General features: G+C 41.7%; 1 protein-coding gene across 1 annotated transcript in view; it reads right to left on the bottom strand.

Annotated features, from left to right (window-relative positions):
• LOC102415513 (iroquois-class homeodomain protein IRX-5) overlaps positions 1-14,852 on the bottom strand; it is a 55,538-nt gene that overhangs the window by 9,178 nt on the left and 31,508 nt on the right. The window contains exon 4 of the mRNA XM_025295035.3: positions 6,513-6,569. Coding sequence (XP_025150820.3) covers positions 6,513-6,569 — 57 coding nt within the window. The remainder of the gene's footprint in view (positions 1-6,512; positions 6,570-14,852) is intronic.

Raw genomic sequence — 14,852 nt, 5'->3', positions numbered from 1 at the left:
TTCCTTAATTTCTAAAAAATAATAAATCCTACACATATACTTCCTCATTTCCAAGTTTAATGAAATGTAGTTTTTTTGGGTCACATACTTTTTTCTCGGTTGCCATGATGACTGCCAACCATCTTTAAACTGCTCTTTAAACACCAGATAACTGTTTAATGAAAGTGGAAGGACACGGTTTGGCCACCCAGGCCATGACTCAGCCTTTTCCTTCATCAGTTCACCTGGAGGAAGAAATAATGATACTTGCTGGACCTCCCTAGTTCCTCCTTCAGCCACAGATAAATCAGGGACAACTTCTGGTTTTCCCTTTCCACCCTGGTCTTTTAATAGCTACAAAGAGGTGGGGAAGCTTCTTAAGTAAATATGGCACGTGTTTTCCAAAACCTGAATATAAGCAAGGGCAGAGTATATAGAATACCATGAGTTATCACTGTGGAATGATCTCGCTCTTTGCCCGCCAGGGGTTATTGAAAGAGCATTCCTAAACATGGACATGTTGCAGGAGGTCAGATAGAAGGTAAAGGTTCCTGAACATCTCTTGTGTTCCCAGCTCGGCTTATACACACTGCATCTCCTCACAGCCACACTGTGTGGTCTGTGTTATCATCCCCAACCTCTAGATTGCAACCCCAACCATGGGGTGAGACCAAGGCTCAGACAGGATAAGTGACTGTCCAAGGCCACCTGACTAATAAGTGGGACAGCGAGACATGGAGTACTTATCAGGAACATGACAACCACTTTTCTTTTTCCTCTTTGCCCTGATAAGCAGTTTCCTAAGAATTAAACCAATTTGTATGTCTTGAGCCAACCACTGCTGAATTAGTGAGTGTTCATGATGGATTTCTGCCACAGCTTAAAGCTGGTGGCTTAAAACTACTGGGATCTCAGCAGCTTCTCCTTGTCTCATCAGTGAGGTAAGGACCTGTACCCTCGGGATAGGCTGACATGAGAGGAAGAGCAGTGTCTGAGCCCCATCCATACTACCCATGAGAGGAAGAGTTACTAACCCCAATACATAACACAGTCTCCAGGCTTAAGTATATTACCCAAGGTCAGCTGCTAGGAAGTGCTGGGGCTGTGTGCTTAATTCATATCTGTATGGGTCCAGAGTTTGGTTCAATCATTACCATCACCTTGACCACTTCTACTCCAACTCTGCCTTACAACTTTCACAGCATACCCCAAGTCAGAAAAAGAATGTTTCTTCAGTTAGCATATCTAATGAAAGATGTTGCTTTCAAGAAATATGTTCATGACTTCTTAAATAATCTAAAGTGTTCTTTTTCTCCTCTTTCTTCCTCTTCTTCTTTTTCAAAGATTTGGCCTCTGGAAAATATTTCATGTATAATGGCAACGCATCTAACTTTCCTATGAGCTTATGAAATGAAGTGGTTCTTTTAGAGTAAACAAAAAATCTTTTCATCTAAAATTTTAATTGCAACCAATTCAGTGCCCTGGGAATTAGTTCCAGTGTTTGGCTCAAGTTTCTGGCACTGAGCTCTGGCCTCAAGCCTGCACTGGGTCACCTTACAGCTGCACCTCAGGGCTACTTGCCAAGAAGCTGGTCTCGTGGCATTACTGCCCTACGGCTTGACAACAGGACACTGAGCTTTGGTACTGAAGCTGGCTGAACGCAATTCATGTGACTGCAACTCTGTTTAGCAAACAACGTACAGGAGTCACCTGGTGAAGCATGGTAACATTCTCCCACATTCCTGGGAGAAGAGAGACATAATTTTCATTAGTTTGTCTAGAAGCAGAGGAGGGTATTTCTCAAAGTTTAATTTACAGCCATAAACTTGTACATTGATATAACCATAACATAAAGGAGGAAACATCTGTCACTTCCATTTGTAGCTGTGTTTGTAGCAGCTCTTTCAAAAAGGAAGACTAGAGATCAGCCATCCGGGTTTGGGGGCTGTATGGTTAGGCCATTCAAGATGGCCGTTCTCTTGCTCTCTGTACATCCCTCGCTTGACTAGTGCCTGTTTCTCTCACATGACTGTATAATCCGCTTAATTATAGTGTTTAAATAGTCTCTGGTAACTGGTGAGCCCACTTGATGTCAATTCCCCCTATAAATGGTAGCCTTCTCTCCTGCCGAGTAGTGAAGACTGCCGATGTCCTACCCGCCATCTGCCACACATGGTGGGGTGTCGCTCCAGGCTCCTTTGTGTAAGTTCCGCCTATCCAATAAACCACTTATGTCCCTATCGCTGTCTCTGGGCCCTTTCCTCAGTCTTGGAGGCTGGACAACTACAAGACTTGAAGGGCTGGGGGATGCAGCCCAGCAGGGACCAAGATCAGTGTCTGAAACCAGGTTTTCCTCTAACCAGGTGGGTATGCACAAATAACTTAATCTCACTGTGCCTCAGTTTCCTCACAATACAAACTTTGGGCACGTTAAATGAACTTTAAATCTCAGTCCTAAAATTGTATTACATGTGTAAATATTCATAGCTTTTCTAATTTGGTGTAACCACTTGAAACTTACCCTCCTACTAGAGAAAATCTGAATTTCTAAAAGCCTGAGGTTGACTTTAAAGATGGAATTTAAGAACAAGGAATTGTAGAGACTTCCTTGGTGGTCAGGTGGTTGGGACTCCACGCTCCTGGTGCAGGGGACCCAGTTTCAATCCCTAGTCAGGGAGCAGGATCCCACATGCCGCAACTAAAAGCCCACATGCCACAGCCAAATAAATATTTTAAAACAAAAATAACCCCCAAGGAATTGCAGAGTTTTAGCTGTAAGAATCTAGATAGATAATATACCCCAACTTCCTCATTTTGTCTTCTCCCTTTTAGTCTTGTCTTTCCTTTCTTCTTTTTTTTTTCCAACATATTTTCTAGATTCTGGTAGGTACCAGGCATTGAGCTAAGTGCTGGAGACCAGGCCTGAGTCCTTAGCTTTAAAGAACTTCCAGGACAGTGGGCACAGACAAGTGAATGCAGTATTAAAACACAAGGAAGTGAGGTTACAACAGAGCATGGGGTACAGTGGAAGACAGAGGCCATCTCAGGTTGGGGTAGGGATGGGAGTCAGGGAAGTGTCCCTGGGGAAATGACATCTAAACTGAGGCCAGGAGTCGGGGTGGGGTGGGGCACAGTTCTAGGCAGAAATGCAACATGTGCCTCTGAATATCACAGAGACAACTCTGGAAAGGTGGGCAGTAATTCTCCAGGGAACGCAACCAGCTGGTGGCAGAGCTGGTGGTACAAATAGAGCTCAAGGTCCTAACTCCAAAGTTGCAGGCTTGGTTGAACGGCAATGATGTGAAGTAATAGCTTTGGGTTTTTTCAGGGTTTTTTTGGCACAGGTGAAATATTACAGGGCCTTGCTGCCATCACCTTAATTAAGACTCAGGCTCTTTCCTGGACTCTCTCGGTTTAGGATATTCCCTCTCTGGCTCGAGGGTCTTCAGGAGTAACTCATCAATACAGAATAATCACATCACAGGCCAGTCATCTGAGAAGTCACCACCACCAATCTACTTTGGGGATGGAGATCTTTCAGCTTCTGAGTGGTGTGGATGGACAAAGATCCTGGCTGACGGGTTTAGGAGACCATCCAAGTCAGTCACGGGATAGTTATGAGTCATGATGGTTGTTTTCAAATATTTGAAGGATTGAAGGAGGGATTAGATGTGTTTTTTGTGGGTTGAAGGGAAAGGAGGAGAAACCAAATGAATGTATATAGGTACAGATAACTTATATTGTTCCTAAATAACAACTGGAGGCTTCTCCATCCTCACCCCTGCCCACTCTTTTCACTGTTGCTTTCTATGTATAGCTCCCTAGACCTTTCACTTTTTAAAAAAAGTGTTTTGTGTAAATAATAAGGAAAAGAAAATAAAGAACTGGAGGCTGGTTGCACTGGAAGTAATGAGTATCTTTACACCAGAAGTATTTAAAACCAGGGCAGATGACCACTTGACCCAGGATGTTACCAAGGGGATTCATGTCTCTAATATTTGATTTATAGAAGCTTAATCAAATCCTTCTGGCTCCTTTTGTGATTCTGCATTTTCACACTTGGCCCAGGCCAACTAAGGTTTAACTGTTCTAGTGTCTTCTCTATTCTTCACCAAGTATTTACTCTCAGCTCTTCCCTGGTGGCTCAGACAGTAAAGAATCCACCTGCAGTGCAGGAGACCTGGTTTGATCCCTGGGTTGGGAAGACTCCCCTGGAGGAGGAAATGGCTACCCACTCCAGTAGTCCGGCCTAGAGAATTCCACAGACAGAGGAGCCTGGCAGGCTCCAGTCCGTGGGGTGGCAAAGAGTCGGACACGACTGAGAGACTTGCACTTCACTAGTTAGCTGGCATTTCCAAGCACATTATTTTTACATTCCTAAACAAAGATACACTTAGTGTTTTTTGTGATACTTATAAAGGCAGTTTAGTGTAGGGTTTTCTTTTTCACATAAAGAATTAATACATTTACCTAGAGGTAGTGAAACTGCTATGCTTATGTGAGAAAATGGGTGGTTTGGCACACGCACAGGTGCACACACATCCACATATGTAGTCTGGCGCGTGTGCACTGCCTTGTTTTAGGTGTGCTTTGTCCATGCACTTACATGCTGTTCACGCTAGGATCCGTCCTCTTACACACCAAAAGAAACTTTACAAATTCTTTCTTTTTTTTTACTTTTGTTTATTGTGGAACCTGTGTTGCTCTTCCCTGAGTCTAAAGATATGGAGGGAGAGAAGGGAAGTGCAGCTGGTGAAAACTGAAGATATTACTGGCAGTTCTGACAGATACAATTTTGATTTCATTAACCCCCAAATATTCAGAGAGCAGTGGTAAAAGATGATTTATATTGTTTTTTTTTTTCAGGCAGGCTTCTCTGTTGCCAACATAGTAAACTAAAACATGTAATTCGTTTTTACCTGCTCTCTATGCTTGGTGCATGTAACGTGCTATAAATCAGAGATATTAAATAATATTTTGTTTTAAATTAGTATTCGGATGATATATTATGTGGGATCTAAAATAGGTATGTTTCAAAACCACATAATAGCTTTTTCAAAAGGAGAAAAGGAATGCAAGCCCATTTTCTAAGCGTTCAAAATCAAACAACATTCAAAGGACCAGTTGAGAAGAGTCAGATCATCCCTAAAAGCCATGGAACATAAATTACATTGACATATTATGCGAAGACACTTGTCCTGCACTAGCTCGCATATGCGACCTTAGAGAGAAGCTTATGCTCAACTAACGACACATTAGGAAGGAAAGAAAAAAGTGTTCAGTTGCTGCCGGTTGTCATGGGTTGTTGTGCGCCAAGAGGGCTGCTGGGAGGGGCTCCGCCAGTCCCCCGGCACTCTGTGTGGAGTCGGCGGGGAAGGGCCTCTGGAGAGCTGATGACTGTACAGGATGAATAAATCATCTCTCTCAAGGTAATCCTGGGGAGGGCTTCCCCTCGCAGAGTCATCAGCATCTGGCCTCTGCATGCAAATGTAAAATTAGAGCTTTATGTTGTACTGAAATGGCAGCCCACGGAAAAGATCACCGCCAAACATGACAAGCAGAACTCGTGAGGGCGGCAGCAAGCAGCTCTGTATTGGCTGACAGACTTTTCCCCTCTTCCAGTGGTTTTTCATAAGATAAAAATGTTTTCACTAGTGATTTTTTTTCTTTTTTTTTTTTAAACTATAAAGAATGGTAAAAGCGAGGGGGACACCAGGCAAAAATCCCCTAAAAGCACTGCAGGGACAGGGCCCGGACCTGAGGAGGGCAGGTGATTTTAAAAAGAAAGAAAAGGACAACTGGGAGCAGAGGATGGGACAAAGTCTGAAAAGCCAGAGAGCAGATGACAGAAGATTCTACAGCTGCTCACTGCAGCTGCTCTCATAGTCTCCTCTGCTTCAGAGTGGAGACAAATGTGTTTAGAAATGAAAGGCAGGAGGCAATGGGGAAAATGTGCCTTCCATTTCTAACCAAATGGAATATAATCTTCACAAAGCTCATCCTGTTCTCATGAGGAGGTTATTTTTAGGATTCAAATATAGGCAAAATACTAACCAGCAAACCCTACGTGCTTCTTAGCTGGAAGCACAATTGGGTACACTCAAATTATCAAGAGCACATTGCAATTTCTAAGGACAAACTTGTAGTTGGGAGCCTTGAACGTTAGAAATGGTAGCAATTTAGTAATACGATAGTTTATGGCCTTGCCTAACTGTTTCGGAACTCATAAAATGCTTTGTCACATGTAACCTTAATTTTTATATGCTTTAGGCCACATAATGGCTTTAGGCCATTGTTTCTTCTTTTAAACTCAATACAAATAAGGATAGTTGATCCCTCTACTCTGAGATGATTTCCAAGCACTCTGGATCCTGTTGAGCTCTGTGCTATCCTGAGGAGTGGCTCCAGTTGACTTGAAATCCTATTCTGAGGAAATAAATACAGGGTTGGGAGGTGGGGAGGGGTAGGCCAACTCCACCCACCCCAATGTTACCTTCAGGATCCCTAAGTGTCCTGAATGGTAGAGTTTTTACCTCGATAGCTGAGCGCATTTATGATCAGAAAAAGATGTTCTTCCAAAACGTCAGCAACTGAGAAGTCATAAAAGAGGAAGAGAATGAAGAGTAAGTAACCTCATAGTTACTGGGCTATTTTACAGATTTAAAAAATATAACGAGCTCAAAAAACTTAGTCGTTGGTCTAACATCACACAGGCGAGTCAGAAGTCAAAGGTCTGTGAGACTAAAATTTCTACTACAAGACAGCCTTGGAGGTGGGAAGGGAAGGGAAGTGGAGAGCGCAGAATTCCCTAGAGCTCTCCCCTCTGAAGGTTCATCAAATGCAGACAGAGAATGCGTATCTCATTGATTCAAAAAAGGAGAAGCCATTTCTGAGGCTATGTGCCTTCCTGGGGCAGCGGCACCCTCCTCCTGACTCCGGCTGGCCACTTGGATCACGTGAGCTGCTCCGAGGCCTCCTGCCAGGCTGAGTCTGTGCAGGCCTAGAGCCAACAGGTGCGCCTTCTCCCAGCTCAATTAGGCACGACACAAATCTGGAGGGACAGTGGTCCACAGAGCGTGTTGTAGTCTGAGCAGCCTTAAGGATAACAAACGTGCCACTAAATGCAAAGCTCTGAGTTCTTTTTTCATTATTATTTTTATTGGAGTATAGTTGATTTTTACAATGCTGTTAGTTTCTGTGGTACAGCAAAGTGAATCAGTTAGACACACACACACATCCACTCTTTTTAAGATTCTTTTCCCATATAGGCCATTACAGAGTACTGAGTAGAGTTCCTTGTGCTCTACAGTAGGTTCTTATTCATTATCTTTTTTATACAATAGGGGCAAAGCACTTTGTTCTGTTGAGACGTGTTCTAACCAACATGTTCAGAGAACTGAGATAATTTCAGTTGGCAATTCAACTAACAGAACAACTGACCCCAGTCTGTTTAGTCCTAAAATATTTCCCATAACTCCCCCAAATCTGTCTGTTCCAGGGACGAAGTTTCTTTGTTGTCCTGCCTGTCTCGCTCACTCCTGCCTTTGTGCCCCAGCTGCTACTGAATCCTCTAACACGCCTTCACTGGCCCCCACCCAGCAAATCCTACTTTCGAGGCCTATCTCAACACTCAACTTTTCTCCATTGAGTTTGCCTTGATAACGCCAGTCAGCAGTGGCCTCTAAAATCCTGAGCTGCTGTGACAAGTATCTCCAGTTTCCATTTTCATATGGATTATGTTCAACTTGGAACTTGACTGTGGTGCTCTGTAAACACTCATTATCACAACTTTGTAAACACCCCCATCCTCATCACCGAACTGTAAGCATCTTGAAGGCCAAGGCTCTGTTGACAAACTAAAATGACTAGCAAAGAGAGTACCACAGCAGTGATCTGATTCCTAACTCTGAGTCTATTCTTTTGTTCACTTTGGATTTAAACCAGATGGGAGCTGAAGAACACTGTCCTTTGAGACTCAACAAAATCAGCTCAAATCCTGTTCCTTTGTGCAGTGGGAGCCCTACATTCCTTCCTAACTCTCTGGGGGATTCTGGGAGGGGGTAGGGTAGTTTACAATTTCTTTTTCTAGTCACGTTTGGCTGCAAGTTCTTGCTTCTGTAGACTTACAGACTTCAGTGGCTGCAAGGAGCATATTGCTATCCCTAAGACCAACATTTCCAGACATGGAACTCAGCTTCTTTTCTTGCTTCAGTTAATGGACTGAAGCAGGAATGATGCCCACATGGGAGAAAAATTAGAAGTGAAGCATATGTGTCCTAGGTCTTCAAATATTAATGCTTCATTATGGGTACTATTTTCCTTTGAAGATTTAGAAGAGAAATATAATACTTTGTATTAATCCTTCATTACATAGAGTAGGATGCAAGAAATTAACTTAGAATTTTTCTTCGCCATTTTCTAAGTGACTGATTTATTACTTCAGCCATAGTTCAGTTCAGTCTCTCAGTTGTGTCCGACTCTCTGCAGCCCCATGAATCGTAGCACGCCAGGCCTCCCTGTCCATCACCAACTCCTGGAGTTCACCCAAACTCATGTGCATCGAGTCGGTGATGCCATACAGCCATCTCATCCTCTGTGGTCCCCTTCTCCTCCTGCCCCCAATCCCTCCCAGCATCAGGGTCTTTTCCAGTAAGTCAACTCTTCGCATGAGGTGGCCAAAGTATTGGAGTTTCAGCCTCAGCATCAGTCCTTCCAATGTACACTTCAGCCATAAACATGGAATAAATGAAAGCTGCTTCACTATCTTTCATGTAGGACAGCCTAGTAATTGCTAACTAAACATATACAGACTTTTGAAGTTTAATCATCATTTTACTCAAATAGATACTACTGTGTTTTGTTTCTTTGGCCCAAACAGGATGCTTCTAGTTGAGAGGGGGCCGTGTGAGTACAGACTCTAGTGTCAGGCTCTGTGGATTCAAATGTTCTCCTATTACTTACTAGTTATGTGACTTGATGGGCTTCCCAGATGGCTCAGCAGTAAAGAATCCACCTGCAATGCAGGCCACAAGGAGACACAGGTTTGATCCCTGGGTCAGGAAGATCCCCTGGAGAAGAGAATGGATACCCACTCCAGTATTCTTGCCTGGAGAATCCCATGGACAGAGGAGCCTGGTGGGCTTTGAGACTCCACAGGGTCTCAAAGAGTTGCTTCACAACTGAAGCAACTTAGCACAAACACACGCATGTGACTTAATAAACTACCTAACCTCTTGGTACCAAATGGGGCTAGGAATAGTACTTAGCTTGTATGGATTAAATAAATATGTGTAAACACATATTTGAACAATGTTTGACACATAGCAAACATTCAGGGGAGCAGATTTATTTTCTTTTTCATTTGGTATCACATGGTTTTGCGATATATGCCTTGTTAGGGGCTGAATTGTGTTCCTTCAAATTCATATGCTGAAGCTCTAACGACAAAGACCTTGAATGTGACTACATCTATTAGAGACAGGGCCTTTAAAGGGGGTAATTAAGTAAAAATGGAGTCATTAATCCAAAATGACTAGAAGAGTAGGTTAGGACACAGAAAAATAAAGGGATGATCATGTGAGGATACAGAGAAGGCAGCCAGCCACCTGCAACCCAGGGAGAGAGGCATGAAAAGAAATCAAACTTGCCAACACCTTCATCTTGGACTTGGAGCCTCCAGAATCGTGAGAAAATAACCTTCTGTTGTTTAAGCTACACAGTCAGTGGTATTTTGTATGGCAGCCCTAACAAACTAATACATGTGTCAAAATTAAATTTGGTTAAAAAAGGTAAATCTGCTGAGAAACTAATGGTTTGTTGTTACATTTCTCACTGCATTTCATTGATAGGATATCTTTAAGTTTTGACTTTTTGTGAGGCTGAAATCATAGTGGTTAGGAGCACTCTAGTCTCGGTTCTGTCACTTTCTAGCATGATCCTTTAGGCAAGCAAAGTCTAAAGACATATATAAGGGCTGTTAAAGCTTCACTACTTCATGGGTGTGTCAAGACTAAATGAGATAATATGTACCACAGTGCCTGGCACACAATAGATATGAAGTTAATAAAATTCTATCCAGCTATCTATCTAAATGTCCTCTGAAGGTGGTACAGGTGGGAGAGAGGAAAACATTTTCTCAGCACCTGACATTTTCTGATTTTTAAAAAACCAAATAAAAAAATCTGAGGTCCATACAAATTGTTTTCTCCAAGGTTTCAGAGAGTATGATGGAGCTAGGATTCACAGGAAGGTATGTCTAATTCCAAGATATATTCTCTTTCCACTATATCACATTACCTTTCCCATAAATTTTCTTAGGTTCTAGTATACTGTTCCCAAGACCTACCTAAACATGAGTGTGTGTGTGTATATACACATTTGATGCATGGGGCAAGAGCACTAGGAAATTAAATATTTTCAAGAGGTCTTCTCATATATGAAAGAAAAGCAAAGAAGAAAAAATTAAAATCCAACCTTTAGGTAGAAGTAGTTCTAGCTTTGGTAACTCTACTGTCCTGTAATGAAGACATGTGTGCTTTATATTCTCACATTGCAGTGTCCTGATTTGAACCAACAGGCTATGATTTCTAAAGGATTATAACTTGTGCTGCTATTGGACCAAACCCAATGTCTAATTTTAGCACAGGACTTGCTCTGGCAATATTTAGTCCTAGTTAAATAAGTGTGTGTTCTCAATTACTAAATGATAGTTCTCTGTTTCATTTTCTAACTTTTCTATTCCCCTCCACCCCCATCAGAGTCTCAGACCAGCTACCTATGGAGTTATTTTAAGATACCCTCAAAAGCGTGGTCCAACTAGTTTCTTTAACAACAAAAAACTCAATAAAACAATAAGGTGATTACTTCTTGAATCATTTGGTTTTTACTAAATTGTTGTTGTTCAGCTGCTCAGTTGTGTCCAACTCTTTGCAACCCCGTGGATTGCAGCATGCCAGGCTTCCCTGTTCTTCACTGAATTACTTCCCAGAATATTTAATTCCATCATGTGAGCAGTTAACTCATATTTATTTTTGTTAAAAATAGACTAGCTCATAAAGATACCAATTTTTAAATGTTTCAATGTGAACGGCCACATACACATTTCTACCACTTCAATTAAAAACAGAAGCCAAAGCTGGGAATGGGACTATTTTTCTAAGTGGAGTTAAGATGGTTGTGTGAACTACTTTGCTCTAGAAACAATTTTTGCTACTTCACTAGTATTGTACTATGACAGAAGCTTGTTTGCATGGTATTTAGATACTTGGGTTTGAAATGTGAAAACCTCTATGTTCAAAAACTCATTAATCCAGTAGAAATAGTTTAAATGTTTACTGTAAACCACAGTGCAAATCTGCAAGACAATTAATGGGATTGTCATTGTCAACAGAATGAAGAGCAAAAGGCTGAAAACTGTTAAAAAAAAATCTTCTCATCAAAAAGAATCAAGACAGAGCATAGTTTGAGGCAAATAGGGAGGCAAAAAAGCTTATTCTGCTCCTTTTGCCCAATTTCAAGGGTAGTAACTATGTGGGAGGTCACCAAAGTTATGTTCAAGGGTCTGAAAATCCACATGTCCTCCAAAACCAGTTTGAAGGTTGCTGTATAAGAAAGAGGTTGGAAACCACTGCCTCAACCTCCCTTTGACTTTCTTTCTTCTGTGTCTTCAGGAAGATATGAATAAGAAATTAATGGAGAAGAATTCAAAGTGGAAATGGAGATGAGAGTAAAGCAGTACTGATGCCATTGTCATTAACCAGAAGTAGTAGAATGGAGCAAAGTTAGAATGCTGTTTCTCCTTTGTTCTATGCTAACTTAAGTACTGAGTTACAATGCCCTCAAAGAATACAGCCACTATATGGACAGTGACTATTTACCTGGATTTCTGTGATTTGAGGTCCCTCAAAATGACTGGAATGGCTTCTAAATAAAGCAGGCTATTCCATTACATTATTTCCTAAATTAAGTCAGTACCAAATTGAAAAAGAATTGGTAGAATTTCCAGTCAGGTGGCAAAGTGAATTCATGCTTCAGTTCATCCTGTATGCTTTAAACACATGGTAATGCAGATAAAATAGAAAAAGAGAAAGCCAAAGGTCATTGCTGGTCTCAAAAAAATGAGATAAACATCTTTGTGCACTAGAAACACAACAGAAATGCAAAAGCAGTGAGCTGAGCTAAAGCTGCAGCCCATCAAGGCCTGGGCCTTGAAACAGCTTGTGGCAACGGGAAATTCAGCTCTGGTGGAACACCAAGGCTAAAACGCTATAGTCAAGCAGAGACCAAAGCTAGCATTGTTCTGAAAGCCAGGAACTGGAACACACCAACCATCCTGGTTTCTCCAGGACATTCTCTGCTTTACCAGAGAAAATCCTGAGTTTCAGGAAGTCTCTTTGTTCTGGGTAACCAGTGACGATTTGTCACCTAACTTTTCCCGGCTCCATGAAAGGGGGCTGGATAAAACTGCTGCCAGTATATTGCCTGGAGCTGTGGATTTATCAGAAGTAGTGGATCCAACAAAGCAAAAGGACAAAAAAAAAAAACCAAAAAACCATCATTACAGCAAATGAACTGAGATACCAGCTGGCTCAGTTACTAGATTAGACATAGTCCTGACATTGATAAGGAGCAGGAACCCTCTAAAGCCATCTTAAGATTTTGTTTCTGGACTGGAGCATGGAATGGAGATAAAGGCAGATGAAAATATTCATTAAATTGGAGATGGAGTAAGAAAGAATAATGGAAATATCTCCCACTCAGTGATTGTGCACATCAAAATCCCAAAACACATAAAGAAGTTAATGCTAAAAAAAGATAGTTGTGCAATGATGGAGTAACCAGTACCAGACTAGATCTCCTGTTATAAAAAAATTATAAAAATAAAAACATATATATATAAAACAATTGTCAGAAGTTGAACAGGCTGCATGGGACTTTGTTCCTTGGGAAGAGAAAACAAACGAATAGAGTTCTCAAATGCCCCAGCTTTCTACCTGGAGGTTCTTTGCGAATTGACATTACAAAGAAAAAGAATTCAAGCAGAGCACAGTGGTTTTGCTGAGTTGAAGAGAGACTGGAACTCTGGAAGTAAACAGTTTGAGAAGCAGAGTACCAGGGAGGAGAGAGGTGTGTAGAGACAGAGTTCCAGAAATCTGCACAAGGGTCATCTCAAGTGTTTGTTTGAATATTAAGATGCACATGTATAAGACAGGACCCCATAAGGCCAGGCAAAACAACTGGGAGAAGAACAACTCTCAGAGGAAAACCTACTGGGGATGTGAGACTCAAGCAATGCTTTCTTGGAGATGGTAAGCATTTAAATTCCAACCACTAGAGAGACCTCTTGAACATGAGAGTTTTCAGTAAAAGACAATCTTCCATGGCATTTTTGCAAGTCTTGTAACAATTTTGTTTCAGACTAGCTTTCCAAGGATATTTGTATATCCAGTAGCCTTTTGATCAAAGAAGGCGATGGCACCCCACTCCAATACTCTTGCCTGGAAAATCCCTTGGATGGAGGAGCCTGGTGGGCTGCAGTCCATGGGGTCACGAAGAATTGGACATGACTGAGCGACTTCACTTTTCACTTTCATGCATTGTGGAAGGAAATGGCAACCCACTCCACTGTTCTTGCCCGGAGAATCCCAGGGACAGGGGAGCCTGGTGGGCTGCCGTCTATGGGGTCGCACAGAGTCGGACACGACTGAAGCGACGTAGCAGCAGCAGCAGCAGCAGCCTTTTGATGCTATTAGTGTCACCCTCCAGGACAAAGCATAGCTTTGTTTCCTGACCAGGAAAATAGAGAGAATGGCTCCTTCCAGGGCAAAGTTCGGACAGATTTGCTAGCAGCTATAAGTTGAGAGGTTCCTAAGCTCAGGGTTCCTCAGCTGTGATCCAGATCCATAGTGTGTGTGCCATCCATCTTGGATCCACTCTGCAATGCCCCCATTATGTTCAGGGACCAAGGAAACAAATGAGAATATGAAACTTAGGATGCCTGCTGTGCTATAATAAAGTCCTGTCTCTGACCAAGGAGTCTTATCTCTTCTGCCAGAATCCAAGCTACTTTTGTAGGCTTGGAAGTAGGGTAAAATCTCAGACACTGACTAGTCCCTGACTGACAGCATTTAATTGAGACTCTTTTGTGACTCCATGAACTGTAGCCCACCAGGCTCCTCTGTCCATGGGATTTCCCATGCAAGAATACTGGAGTGGGTTGCCATTTCCTTCTCTGGGGGATTGTCCCATCCCAGGTATTGAACCTGTGCTTCCCGTGTCTCCTGCATTGGCAGGCAGTTCTTTACCACTGAGCCAGCAGGGAAGCCCAAAATAATTACTATCTGGCTCTAAATTTAAAATTTAAAAAGAAAAATTTTTAACTCCTTCTGCTTTAGAACCATCTTAACAAAACTTTAAAACAAGACTTGAAAGGATCAAGCTGATCTGAAAGTAAATTAACTGCCTGCTGAAACAAAATACTGTCAAAAAGGAAGACAAGAAAGTCTAGAAACTCAATAGTATGGTTCAGCACCAAGAGCAAATTAGGAGACACATAAAGAAGAAAGGAAATGAAACTCATAATTAGGATAAAATCAGTCTACTAGAATAGAAAAGGATTTTAAAATAGACCTTATAAATATGTTCAAGGATATAATGGAAAACATTTGGAAACAAGTAAAGTATCTAAATAGAGACACTAAAAGAAGTTTTGAAAATCTTTATAATTTCTAGAGTTGAAAAATTGCATTATTTGAAAGAAAAATTTCATTGCAAGGGCTTAACAGCAGCAGATCACTGTGGACGATCAGTGAACCTGAAAAACAGAAAATGGGAATTATACAACCTGAAGCATTGGGGAGAAATACAAAAAGGAC

This window comes from Bubalus bubalis, chromosome 10, assembly GCF_019923935.1.
Source record: "Bubalus bubalis isolate 160015118507 breed Murrah chromosome 10, NDDB_SH_1, whole genome shotgun sequence".
NCBI classification, from domain to species: Eukaryota; Metazoa; Chordata; class Mammalia; order Artiodactyla; family Bovidae; genus Bubalus; species Bubalus bubalis.
This window is presented reverse-complemented; position numbering and strand designations above follow the sequence as displayed.